The sequence below is a fragment of the Mauremys mutica genome, chromosome 1 (assembly GCF_020497125.1).
Source record: "Mauremys mutica isolate MM-2020 ecotype Southern chromosome 1, ASM2049712v1, whole genome shotgun sequence".
In the NCBI taxonomy this organism is placed as follows: Eukaryota; Metazoa; Chordata; order Testudines; family Geoemydidae; genus Mauremys; species Mauremys mutica.
The window spans coordinates 303,571,210-303,591,172 of NC_059072.1; the positions used below are offsets into that span (position 1 = coordinate 303,571,210).

The 19,963-nt window shown below is 39.0% G+C and overlaps 1 protein-coding gene across 4 annotated transcripts in view; it reads right to left on the minus strand.

The window, feature by feature from the left end:
- TSC22D1 (TSC22 domain family member 1) overlaps window positions 1-19,963 on the minus strand; it is a 127,567-nt gene that overhangs the window by 40,026 nt on the left and 67,578 nt on the right. The window contains exon 1 of one of the 4 annotated variants that reach the window (XM_045013054.1): window positions 14,108-14,195. The exons of 2 other annotated variants lie outside the window; for them this stretch is intronic. Coding sequence is in view for 1 of the 2 variants with exons in the window: in XM_045013027.1 (XP_044868962.1) it covers window positions 9,262-9,296 (35 nt within the window). In the remaining variant the exon portion in view is untranslated. Of the gene's footprint in view, window positions 1-9,261; window positions 9,398-14,107; window positions 14,196-19,963 lie in introns of those variants that run through there. One more of the 4 variants, XM_045013027.1, reaches the window with a different exon arrangement.

Consider the following 19,963-nt stretch of genomic DNA (forward strand, 5'->3'; position numbering starts at 1 on the left):
CTGACCAGGGACATGCTGAAGTCAATGGAACTATCTGCATGTCTGTAGGCAAATCTTCATTGCTACTGCAGCTTCAGGCCAGCTGAATGTGTGAAGCTCCCTCTGGAGCTGCTTAATGTCACTCTGATCAGTCCCTATGTAAGTAATTTCCAGCCTTTATGGGAAGGATTACTGGGAATCTTGTGGTGTATTTGTCAGAGCAAGCACCCCTTTTCTTCCCCACCTGGCTACATGTCATTTACAAACTGAAAGAAGAGTGTGGAGATGGAGGAGAAAGAGGAAAGAAGGAAGAAGAAAATGTAAAAAGGGAAGAAAGGGCAGGAGACTAGAGTGGGGAGGGAAGAGGGAGAGAATCGGAGGGAAAAGGGAGAGGAGTTCCCCTCTGTTTTTAGCAGAGACAGGGGAGCGATACTTTAACTTCAGAAGGCATTGCAGCTGTATCTTACTCTGGTCTTATGAATCCAGGAGACTGAAAGAGCTTCCTCTCTTGTTTAGCCTAACCCCTTTTTTAGAAGGTTTTGAGGGGCAGAGTTTGCTCTTTCCATAAATATATCAGAGGGATACCACCCTTCTCTGTTTTCACCTATCCTTGTGCATTTTTTTCTCCCTCAGTTCTCTGCCTCTCTCCCCTTCTTCCCACCATAGACTTTAAGGCAGTGGTCCCCAAGGTTTCTAACATTAGAGGAGTGAAGTTCTGGCCCCCAGGACAGCCTTCCACCGAAAAGTGGGGGCAATTTTAGTGGCGAATCTCGGCTTAAGACTAAGCTCGATGACAAGTTTGTTGGACAAGTGACGTATCGATGGGATCGCTAATTTCAGTGGCAATGAATTTGGCAACGTCACTTGATTATCAAGCAGGCGTCATCGAGAGGCGTCGCTGTGATGGAATGGGATCTGAGTTACTGAGAATTCTTTCCTGGGTGCTGCCGCTGGTGAGTCTTGCTGGCGCCCGCTCAGCCAAAAAGGTTTTGGGGATCGCACATATTTGGGGTTGGGAAGGAATTTTCCTCCAGGGCAGATTGGCAGAGGCACCTGAGTTTTTCACCTTCCTGCACAATGCAGGCCACATCACGGGTCCACCTCTATAACAAACCCCTAACCTATGTCTGAGGTCTTGAACCTCAATTTGAGGACTTCAATGAAGACCTCAAGCTGCAGAGAATCCTCCAGCAAGTGACCCGTGCCCCATGGGTGCAGAGGAAGGCGAAAAACCACTGCATTGTGCCAGGAGGTCAGCCCTAGATGAAAATGGTCCTTCCCGACTTAAAGCAGTCAGTTCCAACCCTTTTTGAGCTGGCGGGCGCCAGCCAAAGGACTCACTGCGGCAGTGGCAGCACCCAGGAAAGAAATGCCGCCGAATTACGGCCAGATCCCATCTCGATCACGCCACTGGGCGTACTTACCTGCTGATAATCATCAAGATCAGTTGCCGCTGAAATTCGGGAGCCACAATTAGGCCTCTCATGACCATCCCCCACTATAAACTTGTCAACAAGCGTCTCATCGAGAAGCCAGATATGTCTTTTGCCCCCACTACTCAAATTCGGAAGGCATGTTCCAGAACTTCACTTCTCTAATGGGCCAGAACACCTTCGTCTAAGATTTCCCCAGGTCTAAACCGCGTTGGGGACCCAGCCTTATAGTCTATTTGTTCTTGTGGGTCCAGAAGGGGTACTAACTTAAATAATTCTCTGAGGGAGAATTTATGCCCTCAAGGATATTTAAAAACAGAGCAATCATAGGTAGGGAGAAAACAAATGAAATATGGAAAGCAAACTCTGCCAAAACATAAAAAAGGGGTGGGAAACAATAGAGAGGAGAGGGAGGAAGGGAGCTGGATATAAACCAGAGTAAGATACAGCTGCAATGCCTTCTGAAGTTAAAGTATCGCTCCCCTGTCTCTGCTAAAAACAGAGGGGAACTCCTCCCTTTCCCCCGACTTAGGGGAGCACTGCTGCCCACTCTTCCTCAGCTAGTGCAGCAAGTGTTCCCCTTCCTGCTTCGATGTCCTTTACTCCCTGACTGCCAGGATGTAGCATGACATGACATGTAAAAAGTGTAGGGTTTCATTACAAATACTGCCTGACAAATATTAAGATTCCCAGTAAAGGCTGACAACAAAACTTGCTCATAGGGACTGATCAGAGTGACATTAAGCAGCTCCACAAGATAAGCTTCACACATTCTAGAAAATGGCCAACAGCCTGCAATCCCTCAACCCAATCCTGATCCTGTAGCTCTTACTTACATGCATAGTTCCATTGACTTCAGCAGAACTGGCCTCATGAAGAAGGGTTGCGAGATTGGGAAGGTGAATTCCAGGATAAAAAATCTATGTTCTCAGTATGAATGACTGGCAAAGCCCACAATCCCCTTGGCCAGACATTTTGATTCAGTCAGGTGCAGTGACAGCACACTGGGATGAAGGGTTGTGTGTGTATAAGAACAAATCTACACACGAAAAGCAAATAGAATCAGTATTGAATGCTGAATATCAAATATATCCCAGTAGGTAAATTAGTAACTCAGACCTTTTTATAGCACTAAAGAAACAGTTGTCTCAGAAACGAAACCAACAAGACCTTACCTACATTTAGACCTATTTGCCACTAGTGCAGCTCCACCACTGTTGCAACAATGAGAGCACCAGAGTTAATAGTCCTTAGTAGCTGCTGTTTTAGCCACCAGGTGACCTACCTGTTTGGAGCAGCATTGAACAACAAGGTGGTCAAAAAAGCTGTCTACACTACCCCTTCCACTATTGCAACTGAATCAGTGGTGGCAATGGCGGGAAATTTTAAGGAAATGGGTCTAGTACAGAAAGCCTAGAAGTACAGCAGTATTTTTAGTCCTCTTTAAAATACATATTGCTCATTTTAGACTAAGCTAGTTTTGTTCACACGTCTGCTCTAGCCAATAGTGGAAACATTTAATAAGAAGACTGCAGAACAGCTCGCTGCAAAATGCATCACAATACATGAGGATTTCAGGTTCCAAATGCCTTTAGAAGTGTCTATACATTTTAAGGTTCAATGGTTTATGAATATCAATTTATCAAGTTATAAAGGTGTAAATTCTCTCTCAAGGTGCCTGAATATCAAAGAGTATTACTTTCTCCTTCAGTGAATAGTTCAATATCCCACTGCACATCTGTCATGATCACTATTGGACAGGATCATCATGTATATGCCAAAGATAAAAGCTGTTCAGCCCCTCAATATTTCAGTAGGTTTGGTATTGATGGAAGCTGAATTTTCCATGATTTATTATGAAGACAAACCAAGCTATAGTACAAATTAAATTATGGGTTATTTTTTTTTAGGAAGCAGTTGGCAGGGGTGTATCTGTTTTATGCTCATATCTATATCTTTCTGGTTTATTAAATATATGTGTAGTCTGTTGTACATTTGGCAATCTATTTTTATCATTTTAACCTATTTGTCTAAATTAGAAGCATGTGAGAGAAACTGTCAATAATCTTGTCCAGTCAGCACCATTAAATATTTTAATGTGGGTTTGTGGTAACATAGCTCATAATTGCTCATTGCTAATATGTCAAGTTCAAAGTTTTATTTAAAGCAGGTACTGTAAAAGGGTCTACTTTCATAATCTAATAGCATACCAGCAAAAAAATCAGAGTACTACTTTGGCCCTGTTTACTGTATTATATGAGCACCACTGAATTAGGGAAGTGCTACTATCTCATTTTACAGTGAATTGAGGCAAGGAGAGAGTAAGTGACCTGCCCAAGATCTCACAGGACATTTGTGGCAAAAGCCAGGACAGGTGACCTAAACATTGTATAGTTCTCCCTTTACTGCCACCAGTTAACAAACACTAAGGCCAGGTCTACACTAAAAAGTCAAGTCAACTCAGCCATGTCACCCCACACCCCAAAGTGACATAGTTAAATCAACGTAATCCCCGGTGTATATAGCGGTAGGTCAACGGAAAAATTCTTGAGGAGGTGGATTAACTACAGTGACAGGGAACCCTACTGTCACTGTAGTGAGTGTCTACGCTGAAGCACTGTTAGCTGTGCTGCTGTAGCAGTTTAAGTGTAGACATAGCTTACATTTTCATCGCTGATTCATTTTTATGACGTACCAAAATGCACACCATGGAAACTTAATTTTAAAAACACAAACAGATCAGAATCAGTTGTTCTTATCTACGTTACTTGTCAAGACCTGAGCCTGAAGTTGGGCATTTCTCCTGTAAAAGATGTCACAAACATCTTGAGCAGTATAAAGAATTCAGGTTTTTTTTTGTTTTGTTTTTTTTAAAAAGGGTGTTTGTGATACATAACTGTCACAGGTTCCTGCTGAAGATCAACTGACTTTTAAAAAGGTGATTTGAAAATTGGCTTGGCAAAAATCCATTAACTTTGGATTTATATACTGAATGCCCCCAAAGGCAAGTCCAAATAGGGACACTGAGTATACAGCTGATTTTAAAGGGTTTTCTCTCCTTTTACATATTTTGCCATTAATATTGCTTTCTGTAATTATGAGTATATCACATTTAATTCCAATATAATTAATGGGCAATATGAAGTCAATTTAACTTAATTCACAGCTCAGAGATTTAAAGGTAGTTTACAAATGTGCATGCTCCCTTCTCTCTCTCACCCCAAAAATCCCTTTCAGAATTATGTTGTGAATGCCCCATTCTGAGAGAAGCAATCTGCAGGTTTTTAATTTTAAAACATCCTTTGGATACAGAAAAACAAAGGCCACATTGCCATAGATCAGCTGCTTTAAACTCCCTCTCCTGATACATTCTGCTGATGATCTAACATCTGCCACTGAACACTGTGGATAACATATTTTGCCATAGGGTTTAATTTTCAGGTCCTTCAGACTGTTTACTTAGCTCTCTGTTGGAAAAATCTGTACAGATTTTAAATGTTTTCAAAAATAGCATTTTTTTCTAAACATTTACAAAACAGTACACTGTTCTAAAAATAGCTGTGTTACTTCTAGATACAGAATCCACTTTTCAGAGTAGTTTCCAGTATAAAGCCACCAGCAGAATGTATATTGCGACATTCCTCCAAAAGGAATTGGGCAACCTAGACTTCACAAACCTGAAAAGCTAAAAACAAAGCCACATACATTCTAGATAATAAATCTGCTGCTAGGCTCTCTTATTACGGTTATTTGGGGCATTCAACACAGAATTCCAAGCTGGGGAGTTCTTTTAATATGCATTTGCAGAGGGGAAAGGATACAATTAAAGGGTCTGAATCTGCAAAAACTTAGGCTATGTCTAGAGAGTTTACACCTGCACTGATGCAGCTGCACTGCTGTAAGATCTCTCGTGTAGCTGCTCTATGCTAACAGGAGAGAGGTCTCCCGTCAATGTAATTAAATCACCCCCAACAAGCAGTGCCAGCCGACATAGCGCTGTGCGTCCTACCACTCATTCCAGAATAACTTGTCACTCAGGGGCGTGTTTTTTTTCCACACCCTTAGATACAGAAGTTTTGCCAACATAAATGGTAGTGTAGACATGGCCTCACTGGTTATATTAGTTACTACTGGATATAGTAGCATTGAAGCTAATGGGACTATTCACGATAGTAAACACTATACTGGTAGTGTCTGTAGATGAGGCCTTAGTTTTACCAAAGTTTGTTTCACCTTACTAATACTAAAAGGTAATAGGAATTCCCTGCAGCTCCTCATACAAATTCATCCCTAAAATACATTTTCCATCCATTTTAAAGGTAATCTGCAAAGGATTTTGAAAGTGTTAGGCTTGTGCCTTTTCTTGGTTTATTTTATATGAAGAAGGCCTGATAGCTTTCCCCCACCAAAAAACGGTGTCCCTCAACTTATCTTTTAATTTAAAAACAAAGGATTTAAGACTTGTCTTATTTTTTTAATGTTGCTGAAGGCTCTTCTGAAGATCTCAGAACATGGACATTATGAGCTCTCAACTTAACTGAAGGGGCAAGATATAAAGTTGCTAACAAACATTCTTTGTCCAAAATGTTAATTCAACATTCTAGTTTAATAGGTGTTAAACCCCAAAGTGTTGTTAAAAGGTATCCTCTCTCAATTGGCCTGATCTACACTTCCAAATGTACAGTGTAAAATAGGTTGTAATTATGTTGGTTTGGGGGTGTGAATTTTTTGCTGACTGTTACACTGGGATAAAGGTGCCCCTTATGTTGGTGCAGTTTATTTCAGTTCCTGAACTGGAATAAACTATACCAGTAGAAGCTTTTTAATATCTGTATAACTGCAGCCACACTTGGGTTGGAGGGAGGGGAGTTGCTGACACTAACTCTGCTGGTAGGTACTAAAGCCCTAAGTCTTTGGGCTCCTTATTTGTGAAGTCATAATTCACCATTTATGTAGGTACCATAAAGTCTTCCTGGGAATACAAGACCTAAATTTCTAATGTTTGGGAGGGGTTGGGGGGGGGGGGAGATAGAAACAGCCTCTGTCATTTTTCCCCAAGGTGAGGGTAGAGGAATTGGTAAGGAAGGGAACTTTTAGACCATTTTTCTTTGCAGGTCACCTTTAACAGCCAATTGTGATAATGACATCAGCATCACATTATGATTGAATGTATCCAGTGTATTATCCATGACTGAACTGTATTGTCTAATTAAAGCCTGGTTGTACACTCTCCAAGCAGAGAGAGTGCTTAATGTGCAATTAATGTATAATTAATGCCTTGTGATACATATTAATTACATGGGAAAGTGTTTAGAAAGGAGAACAGAACCAAACACTGCATATGATTTCCAGCCACTTGCCTTCTCCCTGTATATGATGTCCAGATAGCCAGTCCTCTTGTTTTCCTGCTTCTCTGAACATTGCTGCTCTGTTCATGGCTGGCAGCACCAGTCTCACTAACAACACTATTTCCTCTACTCCTCTTATGTTGCAGTAGCCTCTAAGTAGAGGTTCTCCTCGTTTCCAGCTCCTTTCGGAGTATCCTAAGCTCTTCTTCACAATAAAGAAGATGAGCACTTGTCACAGTATTTGGATACAAGGAGGAGAGCCAGCCCTATGGAGTCAACCAGGTCTTCATGCACTACCAGCGAGCGTTATAGGGGCTATAAGTGGACTACATACCATACTGCTGGTTAATAAAGAATGCCGAGATAAAAGAACTGCATATTGATACTCAAGACAAACTGATCCTTTGAATTTCAAGCATATTTCAATTCACAAAATCATCTACACAAGTTCTAGGCTCTCTCACAAATCAAACTTAAAAAACAAACAAATTGACCAAATTCAAAAGTTCTAATCCTCTGGCACCAACCACCCCCTCACTCTGCCACAAAAAAACCCCCAAAACTCTGAAACCTAAATCAACTTCCTATTCTTAACTCAACCACTTCCATTCAAATCAGTCCTTTGTAAAAAAAACAAACTACAATTGGAATATATTGTCAAGTGGCTCTGAAACCTGTTCTAGAAGAAAAAGCTGCATGAAGTAGGGAATTTTGACTGCTCTAGACAGAAGCCAAAAACATATTTATGTTTAACTTTTGGAGACGCATCTTGCATCTGGGTCCAGGAAATTGTGAACACAGAAAAGATATTAAAAGGTTGACGTTTCTTCATAAAGCTTGGTAGAACATCTCAGGGTTAAGATTAACTTTTGTATGGCATGCTGAAATTCAGTTAAACCTGGTCAAACATTCTCCATCAAAGTGAGTGTGATAGGAAACATCTTTTCAAAAAATCAGAAGGATCAAAAAAGTACAGGAGTTTTGTTGAAAAATAATAGTTTTTCAATTAAACCTTGAAAAATGAGAAAAATTTCAGTGAAATAAACCGTTTATTGAATTTTTTTAATGGGAGGAGTCGGAGGGGAATCACTTCCTCACCAGCTCTAATTATTGTCTTCACTGTAGTCAGCAACCTTGCACATATAGATGCAATGCAGCTATCAACATTAAGGACTGAGAAGTCAAGCCCACAAGAGTCACAAAATTCCAAAAGTTAAAATCTCTCCCACAACATTAAAACTGTTTCACGTTGCATAGCGTGTATATTTGTATCCTGCATACTTTACAGATTACTATGGCTTGCATTAGACAAATAAAGCAGGAGAAGGTATACAAGTGCACCATACCTAGCCTCTGCTCAAATCTATTTGCCTCAGAGAACTATTACAGGACTTCTACCATTGTGTAACCTTCTCATTTTCTGATTTTTTTTTCCAGGAAAGTGTTCATAGAGAGAATTAAGGAAGAGCATATAGGACCCCTTCCATGCCTGCACCCTCCAAAAAAGTGGAGAAGCGTATTTTGTCATAACTCTAGTCTTCTTTTGCTCAGCATATAAATACTTGTTCAGAGACAGAGAAAACAGTTATATGTCCCAAGCATTTCCCAATTCGTGAAAGATTTGACTCACCACTTACTGTTCCTAACACCATTTGCCAGTGTTTACTACTTCTTGACTCAGCCTATCTATAACTGGACTTTCCTTCCTGTTAAGAGGCCATACGAATGCCTTGTCATCTTCTATGTTGTCTTGGGCTCTTAATTGGGGAAGGAAGGCCTTTTGCCTAAGCTGTGTCTAGAAAGAATCCTATGTAGGCCAACTCCTTCCAAATGAAGAAGCTGGGATTTGGGTACAACAATAAATTAAAGTGCTTCCAGAACCTTGGGAGCAACACACATGTCGCTAATAAGTCAATTGTTAGGTGAAAGGCCCTTCAAATCCACTTTTTCCACCCTGGAGGTAGACGCCTTCTTAGATTTAAGCAGGAAATCTACTGGTTCCCGAGAGTGAATACAGCATTGAGCATTTATAATTTTAGAATCTACGCCAACAATTTCAGCCTTTAGAGACTGGATAATTTAGAGGGCCTGGCAGAGGAGACTGTGTCCAAGTTATGAAGGTTCTAACTTATAAGCAAACAGGTATGATCAAAATGGTGACATTTTCATCTTGGATTCTTCTGGTTATCATCAGTAAGTGTGGAAAAGGGAGATATTTATACTCTCCTTTCCACTCCACTCATACTGCCTCTAGCCAACCATCTCCCTCTCACTTTGTTCAAAACCCTTTCCTTCTAACTGTACCACCTCCTCACTCTCTACCCAGCATCTAGTCAACTTCTTTAAATGCAAAATTGATGGGATCCACCCTTTACACTATCCTCCTGTTCCTTTTTCATGATGTCAAATCAGGTAGCTAATGACTAGCCTGTGTGACAGTCAGACTGATTTTAAAAATATTTACCATGATTCAGAACTGTTACACTGCACATGCAACTTACCTAGGTAACAGAGTGAGGTTATTACTGCTCCTCATTTCCAACCCACTTGTCTCTTATAGTTACTCACATTTTATTTCAAATTAGACTAGCTTCTTTGGGGAAGGGACTGTCTTTCCATACATTCATACAAAGAACAACATGACCCTGATCATGACTGCGGCAGTTGGACACCACTGCAGAATAAAATAACTGTCCTCTTTTAAACCCCGTATTCTATTCTTAAGACTCTATCCGTCTGTCTACCTTAAAATTTCTATTTCTGAATTTGGCCTTCATCCCCTCACCCTCCAATCTACCTTTTCCCTCCCTCTTCTTCCCTTCCTGTCTGTCTTTTATCAATATCCCCTTGGGCTCCTTCTCCCTCTGTATAAGTGTGTTACTAGCATTACTTAACGCTCCTCACCTGCTCCCCATACTATTAAAATCACAGCTTTGTTTAAGCTGGATACAAGCTAAAAAGTGGGTGGGCACAGAGACAGAAATAGGCATTCAACAAAGGGCTGCTTACTGGAAGACAAGGTTGAAATGGGAAATGTTACATTGCTGGTTCCTGTAATGTACACGTTCTACAGACACAAGACCCTGGCAATTCAGAAGGTTAATCTGGCACCTTTCATGTTTTTATTTATTTATTTTTATTAAATGGGGACAAGTTAACAAAACTGTACGTGTTAGCCTAAGATACAGGCAATTAAAAATATATTTTTAGCACTGAATTTTCACGCATACTCAGCACCCATTTAGGCAACTAGATAAAATGCTCACCAGCTTCCACTGATCTCAACAGGAGTTGCGGGATGCTCAGACCTTTAGACAATTTAACAAGTGGCTAGGTTTTCAAACAAGTAGGAATGGTTTTGAAAATCTGGCCCTAAAAGTAATTTATGTTTCACCATTTTTTGACTTTTAATATTCCATTCATCTTGGGCAAACTGGTTAGTGTCTAGACAGTTTCACTTTGGTTCTCACACAATGCTGTTGTGTTCACAGTGCAGCAGGGGAGTGTGTTTTAAAAAGCTTTTTACTGGAATTAAAAAGGTATTCCATAAAAACCACTTATTCTATTGTGTGTGTTTTCAAAGCAATTAGCTAATGAGTTGTAACACGTGTTTGTACCCAAAACCGCCTTCACGCACCAGTTACACAAATAAGTATATTATAAAAAGGAATGTAACAGTTCAGTTGCCAATAAAATATTCACATCTGTTTATAACACAAAACATTTATACATGCACATTATCCATATGTTGAAGAAATGAACACTTCTCTAAGGATCCAAAAATGAAAATTTTTATTCCTCCACTTCTGCATTAATTTGTCTTTATAATAAGGTAAAACTGCCACTGTTATCAGGGAAGCACACACAGTAATACGGAAGGTAAAACAGCAATGCAGTATTTTAAGACCAATTACTGTTAGGCTGTGTGGATATGTTTGAAAAAGTGAAGAGACTGAGGGGCAACACATTTTAAAAAGCTACCTTTAGAGCATAATGGAAAAAAGAAGTGACTCAGAAGCTGCCACAGGGCTGCATGTGAGGATTATGTAACACCTGGATAATCAGCCAATCAGATTCCCAGGCAGGCTGAACCCTTCTAAAGACCTACAATTCTGTTTCTAAAAAATGCTTTTTACTCTGGAGTTAACTTTTAAGATTACACTGAGGTAGAAGCCTCTTTATTTAAATTAACTGAAGCCATGGCTCTCATTGTGTATATTTCAGTGCACTATTGTTAATGGCATCACAAGGTTACCTCTGTTTGTATTATGGTGTGTCTCAGTCACAGTAAGTTCAGAATAGCATTACTCAGCTTTACTTAATAGTATTATTGCCTAAAGCAGACCTGCTCACAATACGCACTGGTATGGACAGAATCATTTACCCACTCTTCCTCCGGACAACATATTATTTTAGACGGTAGCTTCAATATGTTAATATTCCATTGCAACATCAATTAAGGCAACACTATATTCATTAGAAGTACAACTAGCCTCTCAGGAGCAGAAATCTTAACTGTTTAGTTCTAATATACGTTAGTGGTATACTGGGATCAGCCACAGAGATACAAGCACTGATCGTCATGTCAACAGCTCCTTCCTTTCCTCTGCAGCTGACCGCTTCATTTCCATCCCAACCCATGCAGCTTCCTCCTGTTGGAAGCCAGGGGCTTGGAAGAGCTGTTACTGCTCATGTCTCTGACTCTATCTGACGCAGACAATTCAAACTCATGGTGGCTCCCTGATCTGGTACTCTCCCCCGCCCCCTTTCCCTGTTGCTGCTCCAGAATACAAGTTTCAGGCCCTCCCCAGTTCCCTATGGAAGTCTAGCACTAACAGAAAATCTTCAAACTGAGCTGAACGTAAACAGTGACATCTGCCTGAGTCTGCAGACATAGATCTCCAGTGAATGTTAAACACTCAATCCTAGATCTGACCATTTAAATGTCACCACTGTTAGCTATTTCACTGCTGAGCAAAGGACACAAGCACATGGATCATCATGTTATGAAGAGCTGCACAATCTACTGTGAGCAGTGCATCTCACAGTGTCACAAATGAGTGGCGCTTGGCAGAATACCACCATTTATCCCTTTCCCCACACGCCCAATAGCTGATTACCATTACTCAGGGACCAATCTGAATATATGTCTACCCTTTAATCATGGTATGGCTAAGAGATCAGTTATTCCAGTTATTCACAATAAGAAAGTTACAAGTGTAGTCAGGGTTCCAAAGCAGTTCTAAGATTTTTCCTAATTAATGGACAATCTTAGGGCTGAGATCCTGCTCCCGCTAAATGCCAGTGACTTGCAGAGTCAGAGGTTCTTTAAGGACCCAATATCTCATGGAAAAATTATTTATACACAAATTTTGCTTATTTCTCATATTCTGTGAATTTCTCTTGCCTTGCATTTTTATTACTAAGGTCATTAGCATAGAAACTGTTTCTTTGGGAATCAGTGGCTACAGTTCATTCCCCACCAGCAAGCATACAGATTTGTCACTGCATTTGCATGGCTGCAGAGACGAGATCAAATAATCAGAAACTGTAAAAGAGAAACCAGTTGCATCTGATAAATTGGTAAGATGTTCTTTTCACACATACATCATTCATACTCAAGGGTGAAAAAAGACAAATAAAAACAAATATGCATCAGTTGTTTGACAAGGCTTCTGCTTAGAGAAAACTAATACTCCAGAAGACATCAGCAACTCTAAGGACGCATTAAAAATAAATTTGGTTTATTAGATATTTATAGATACATCAATTCCAAGGACAGAATAGACAATTGTGATTGTCAAGTCTTACCTACTGTGTAACACGGGCCATAGAACTTCCCCAAAATAATTCCTAGAGTAGATCTTTAGTAAAACATCCCATCTTCATTTAAAAATGAATCAGTGATGGAGAATCATCCGAACACCCCATGGTAAATTGTTCCAATGGTTAATTACACTCTCTGTTAAAATTTTATGCCTTATTTCCAGTCTGTAATGGTAATACTTGCCTATAAATAAGCCATAAAGATTTAGTACCCCAAACATATGCCTGCAAAGGATTCAGTATTCAGTTATATCCATACCATAATACAATCCTGCCCCCTTGTGGTGCACAGGCAAAAAGACAATATCATGCTGTGATAGCTTCATGTCTAAATATACTTATAAGAATTTCTCTTCTGGATATTTAGGACCGCATTCCTCATTCATATACTGGCCATTTTATTTCCATATCCAATAGTCCAAGATTGGACTCTCCAGTATGTACAGTAGTTATAGATGCTACTGTTTAGAAAAAATCATCTTCCACTTCCAACCTCATTTACAATTTCATCTAGTTCAGTCAACTGTGAGAAGAACATTGTATTTACAATCTAGTACGCCCCTCACCTGTCAGAACCCCCCAGACAATACCTTTCATGTGTTACACTAAACTGTTCTTACCTTTATTGGGTTAAACCCAATTGCAAACATTTCACTGGCCACTAGGTAGCACTACTTGATAAGTTTAAACAGAGACATGCCATGGAAAACAACTGCATTATTACAATTCAGTTTAGGTTTGAGTCTTTAAAAACACTTCTTAGCCCTCAAAATTATCAGTGTAACAATGTACAACTGGAACATCTCTCTAATCCCAAACTTCACACAGTCCCCTCTACTCCTTCAAATACTTCTCTTTTTCCCCATTATTTCTTCAACCACCAGCTACTGTCTCAATTTCTTCTACATTAAAAATAAAGAACCATATAAAAAAGTACAATCATAAGCAAGCAAACAACAAAATTAAGGCACTCTCTTCTGCTTGCCTGATGTCATCTCTTCAGCATACTGTCGTGTCTGATTATGAACTCCTTGAAAAAATGTGCTGTACCTTCACTTTTAGGGGCCAATTCTGCCTGGCTCTTATGCAGGTACGCAGAAAAGGGAAGATCACAAAATAAACCTCTTCTCCCCTTCACAAGTCCCACATAAGGGCCACGCAGATTCACAAAATCATTTGGCCAGCCGCTTGCACACTTGCAAATGCAATTAGTAAAAAAATACATTCTTGCAATAAAAAGTGTTGCCAGGTCCCCCTGAAACACAATTGATGGCACTCTGGAGGAAAAACTACAACTCACTGGTCCTTTTGACGTGTCTGTTACCAGCAAGGCAATCTTGATTGTCTACAAGGCTTCCAGCATTGAACCATGCATTTCCTTCCCCCTACTCTTCCCTCACCGTATTTATTCCAAATTGCAGAGTAAACCAAACAAAAAACTCCCCAAAGCAGTATCTCCCCAACCAAAAACTCTAAGAACAACAAGAGGATAAAAGTAGGTTGTACAGAGAAAGCACAAACCATCAGTAGTCTCTCTTCAATAATCAGTTTGAGATAGGTGATGACTCCCAGTCAGGATGCAATCATGTTCCCATAAAATGGAGATTATCTTTGGAGAACAGTTAGCAATATATCCCTGTGTATTAGCTCTGAAAAACGCCTGGTTTTGAGCCAGAATTGTCTTGTTCTCTCTCCCTGAATAAACAACATATGAAACCTGTGTACGCACAGTACACATCTGATTAAATTCCCACCCTTGGGATAAGCAGAAGCAGCAATTACTGCTTTACTTGCCCAAAGTCTGTTTTGAGAATCTGCTTTTGTTTTTGAATGGAGGCAGAAAGAGACAGTGATGTGTAACAGACTCAGAACACATGACTTCGTTCTGAATAGAAATAATCTCTCAAACTCATCATCAAATAGGACAGAGCATCAATTAACAGGATAAGTCAAACTCTAAACAACTAAATCAAGTTGGAAAAAAAAAAAAGCAAAGTACCAAAAGGCAATTGGAGTAATTTATTGGAATAAAAGGAAAGTGTCAACAATCAATGAAAAAAGAACCCACATGCGAGTTAGACAGGTATCTCAGCACAATAAAAGTTTGCATTTTCCCTTCAAAATAGTTAAATGGCAAAAGGACTATGTATCAAAATCATTCTCCTCTCCATCCGAAAGCCAATCTCACTTTTCTTATGTCCATGTACTGAGTAGGCTCTCACATTAATTGGATTACCAGTTTCCTACCAGTACATTTGAGATAAATAACCTACAATGGCTGATTAAGTTTACCTTTTCCAAGATTCAATCCCCAGGAGGCTATTAGCTCATTCTAAAGCAAACATGATCATACATATCCACGATTTTGCAGTTTCCTCCAATAAGTATTTACTGGTTGACTAGATCTTCCTATCTTTTTCTGTCAGGTCTCATAAGGCATCACAAATAGTAAGTATGAACTTTGACCTGTTAGTCTATTTAAAACAACAGGATCTCTCTCCCACTGAATTATCCCAATGAGTAATTACAATTTACCTTTAAATAAGTTATTAAGGGAGTCAAATGCTTTGGATTTGAATCCCAAACAATGGCTGCTTGCATGACTAGGAATGCTTCAATATAGAGGGACGGAATTATTCACTGGAGAGTATGGGTACAAAACTGATTGACAGTGCAGTGTGTCTAAAGAGCCAAATTTTGTTAAATGGAAGTTTAATACATTTATCAGTTTATAATTATAACTATCTCTATACAAGTCACTCACTTAGTATTTAAAAACCAGTTTTCATTATTTTTTTTGTTTTTAAAATTTCCAATATTTGTGAAGAAATTACATTAGAAGTATGAAAATATAAATTGCTTTCACTAATGTTTTAAAAAAAGTTTTAACTTTTCCTGTTGGTCAGTTTTTCTTCCCCTTCTCACATGGCAAACACTGACTGTTTCCCCTGCCCCACTCAGCAGGTCCCCGTCCTCCCCACTAAGCACCAGTCAACTTGGCAAAGAATTATTCCTTGCTTGCCAAAAGCATCACTAATATAAAAGTGGTGCCAGCATACTTTTGTTAGTAAATTTGTGCTCCTTCTGAAAAGGCAGAACAAACATATTGCCAGGTCAAGCATCAATGGAAACTACTATTTCGCTCAGCCTAGCAGTATGAAAGCATACAAGACAAGAACCAGTTATACCTCTACCCCGATATAACGCCACTCGATATAACACAAATTCGGATACAACACGGTAAAGCAGCGCTCCGGGTGGGCGGGGCTGCACACTCCGGTGGATCAAAGCAAGTTTGATATAACGCGGTTTCACCTATAAAGCGGTAAGATTTTTTGGCTCCCGAGGACAGCGTTATATCAGGGTAGAGGTGTACACCACGAATAAGCAGTAAAAAGGAAGGCTACTCACCTCTAACTTAATTTCTCCAACTACATTGCCTCTGCAGACTCCATATCCTTGGAAGACCACAACTCACAAATCCCCAAGGAGTGGGGACACAGCAGAAGCAATCTCAGAAGGAGAATTAGCACTTCAGAGATGCCAGCTGGAAAAACTATGAACTTAGTCCTGGAACATGACATCTTGATGAAAACTGATGTCATCTGTGACATTAGGGACTCAATGGGCAAGACAGTAAAACATTCTACAAATCTTATTTAATAATGGTTTAACCATCATAAAATGTAAAACTAGAGTTTGAATCTTTTGTCATTCCCATCTATAGATTTTTTTTCTATTAGCATATTTAAAACAGCACACATGCTAAGAGTTTCCTGATATGTATGGTTTTACAAATCAAAAGAGAGCTATATTTGATTACTTCAGCAAGTGACCTTAACTTCCCTGGTTACTTCCACAAGAGTAGTCAAGTGCTTGTTTATTTCTAGTCATTTAGAAAATCCAAGGGAACTGGTCTGATAATGAACCTCAATTAGAGGATGTGGAATTGTAAGCGCTCCTGAAGGGGAAGCAATATTAAAGCACAGATGTTTTTCTATCATTTTCAGGTCAATAGGGAAATAAAACAGGTCAATCAAGGTTTGAAAAACTGCCTGACTAGATTAGAAGCCTTTGAAATAATGTACAACCTGGCTACCAAGCAGTCCAGCGCACAATCATCCACATCTCCAATGGAATGGTTGCATGGAAAGATTTGATGTTCACAAAAAGCTAGATGTGATAAAGAACATATGACACAGATCAGTAGAAAGTCTACATGCCACAATTTTAAACCAGCTGGATAGGAGTACACAGATAAATGATGTAATGTTTATTTGAAATCTGCAGTCCAGATTTATAAAGAAGGGAAAAATCTTTGTTTAGTGACTCATTGCAAACTATGGAACAGCTAGCATATCCTTATGCGTTAATATACTAATGTGACTGTTTGGAATATAACCATGGTTGTTTGTTAGATCATCCTGGAATAGAAAAGCATATTCATCTTCCACACATACATTATATAAACGCGTCTATCAACATCAGGCTTTAGCAACTGCATGGTACAGCCTTAAACTGCAATCTCTGTGTGACCCGTTTTGAAAAGTTTGTAGAGTCTCTTCCAACTTAAATGATCCCAATAAAATAGCACTTGGATCTACTGATGGTTCATCAAAGTAAAACTTATACAGACAAGTGAGAGCTATTTTATCATCAAATAGAATTATTATAATTATCATTCAAAAGAACATACTCTAAACTACAACTATTACTACTATAGACAGGGATATCAGTTCATGGCAGTAACATCCAAACATTGTATTTCTCCAAATAAGAACTTTTTTAATTCATTCAAAGGTTATAAAGCTTTAAGAAAGAAGAAAATCAAACAAGAAACCCGTGAAGGAAAAAATATATCAATTATAATTTCTCATCAATATCCTGTCTGCAGTACAAAACTGACCACATAGATGGGGCTTTGTTTCATGGCTGTCCCAGCCAGTTACAACACAGTTCCATCTTGCAGTATAAATTGAACTAAATCCCATCCTCAAATCACTCTAAAGACAGCCTTCTCTTAATATTGTTCGACGCTGTAGCATGATTTGAGGATACAACTACAACATAATTCGATCCCGTCTATACTATATGTTTAAACAATGGTTGGAGACAGCTGCATTTTCACTGGACCTGCTGTAACTGGATTTTAGAGTGTTGACAAGATATGAAAACATTTGCACAAACTGGAAGAATCTCATCTACTTTACAGGGGAACTAAGTGATTCAGAATGTTCTTTAAACATTCCTAGAACACTGCAAATACATTTTCAATATTGTTCTCCTGATCCTTGAAGGCCAAACCTAGTCACCCTATAAACTATTTAAAAAAAATTAATGTTCTGTACTAAGTTTGTGTAACAGATGGCTTTAGATATTAACAAGAATATTGCTCAAATTCAAATTAGGACCAAAATGTTCCAAGCAAAAATCTGCTTGTGTTTTTTCCTATAAACAGAAAAATGTATATCTAGAGGTTCTCCATCTTGGTGTGCTGGAGTGGTCAACTGACCCATTACATTTTTTATATAGTTTAGTGTCTCAAACTCAAGACTGTTTCTTTGAACTTACTAGATGGCAATATTTCATTCAAAATGCTCAGTTTATGGCTACTTAAAAACAGTAACAAAATTAATTAGAAAGGGAAATATTTAAAGGAAAAATTAAGTCTAAAGAATGAATGAGTAAACAAATCAAACAGAAGAATTAACATCTAGAAAATATCCAGGGGGAAAAAAAAGACGTGAACATCAGAGGAGAAAACATAATAGAATATTACACAATGTTTAAAAGACGGGCATAAATTATTCAGTCTCAGATGGTCTGCAAATCAGCAATAATGTCCTGAAATTAAGGAAGGAAATGTTTATTGCAGGTTGCTAGGAAGTATTGATAACAGGAGGACCAACTGGGCAGAGAACATGAATATTAAGCTCAGCAGAGGAACCCTGCTATTGAAAAGCCAGAACAAGTTACTGGGAATGATTTAGACTGGATGACCCAAAGGGACTTTTCTAGTCTTATGATTTATGAGCCACACTAGCAGTTATTTATCATGAACCTGCTACAAAGTTTGTTAACTGCAATATACAGACCAAGAAAACAGTTATTCTCCATAATCTTTTGTTAATATTGTTTTCCAGATTTTGAACCATCAGAATTTTGATTAGGTAGAGGTCACATTTGAATGCAAAAAGTACCATATTTTTGCAGCCCTTACTCATAGATATTGTCGAAAGAGATCAAACCAAGGTCCATCTAGTCCACCGGTACCATGCCTCTGACAGTGGCCAAAAGCAGATGCATGAACCCCGCACTAGGCAGAGGTGGGACAGTAGGTTAGTGACTGGGTTAACCCTGAAGAATGAAGTTTAATATCCCTGTCAACATTTTTGTTGCCATTAAGAGCAACGCTGGATATTTTTTATAGCAAAACAAATATCCAATCTCTTTTTGAATCTTATAAATTCTTGGCCTCAACAGCTTCCTTTGGCAACAAGTTCCATAATGTAATAATCCCATACTGTGTGAAAATGTTTCCTCTTATCAGCTTTGAATTTGCCATTTTTTAAATTGTATTGAACAGTTCCTTGTTCTTATGCCACGAGACAGGAATAACAGAAGTTCCTTATCTGCCTCTTAAGTTATGGAAACAAAAAAAAATAGTATTTTAATCTTTTTCTAATGCCAAAGAATTGTACTCAACACTGAACTCTGATACCTAGGGCCCAGTGCAATATATAAATTTTATATCCACATCCAATTTGTTATCTGCAAACACGGTCCACGGGTATAAAGTAGATATCCGCAGATTTGCAGATACCTACTGGATAGTAGGATTGGGGCACATTAGAATGTTTATGATAAACAGATGCTTGCTAAAATTATGAACAACCCAAACATAAGCAGTCATCTGAAAATGATAGCTATAAACTCAGACTCTAAACCAACACACACATTCTGCTCGTGGTCAAACACAATTGTTCTCAACATTTTTTTGTATCTGGGCCCCAAAAGCACATATAGGCATCCCAAACAATTCTCACAGTCCTGGCTGCCACAGAGTCCTGGGAGATGGGGTTACAGCAAAGAACCTTGGTTGTTCTGACACAAAAGAAACCAAGTGAAAGGAGCTAGTTGGGGGGTGCGGGCAGGGTGTCTGGACTTGAGGCTTCTGCACCACCAACAAAAATAAGAAGAATCTTACTATTGTTAAAACTAGAAGAGAAGACTCAATCTTGGTGTGGCAAAGGGAAGTTTCATATATTTATTCCTTTGAATCTTATACCATTTAAGAGAAGCTTTACTTGAATCCATTCTTCTCAGGTAATAACCATTCAGAATCAGCTTTTCCCCCCAAAAGACTGATAAGCTACA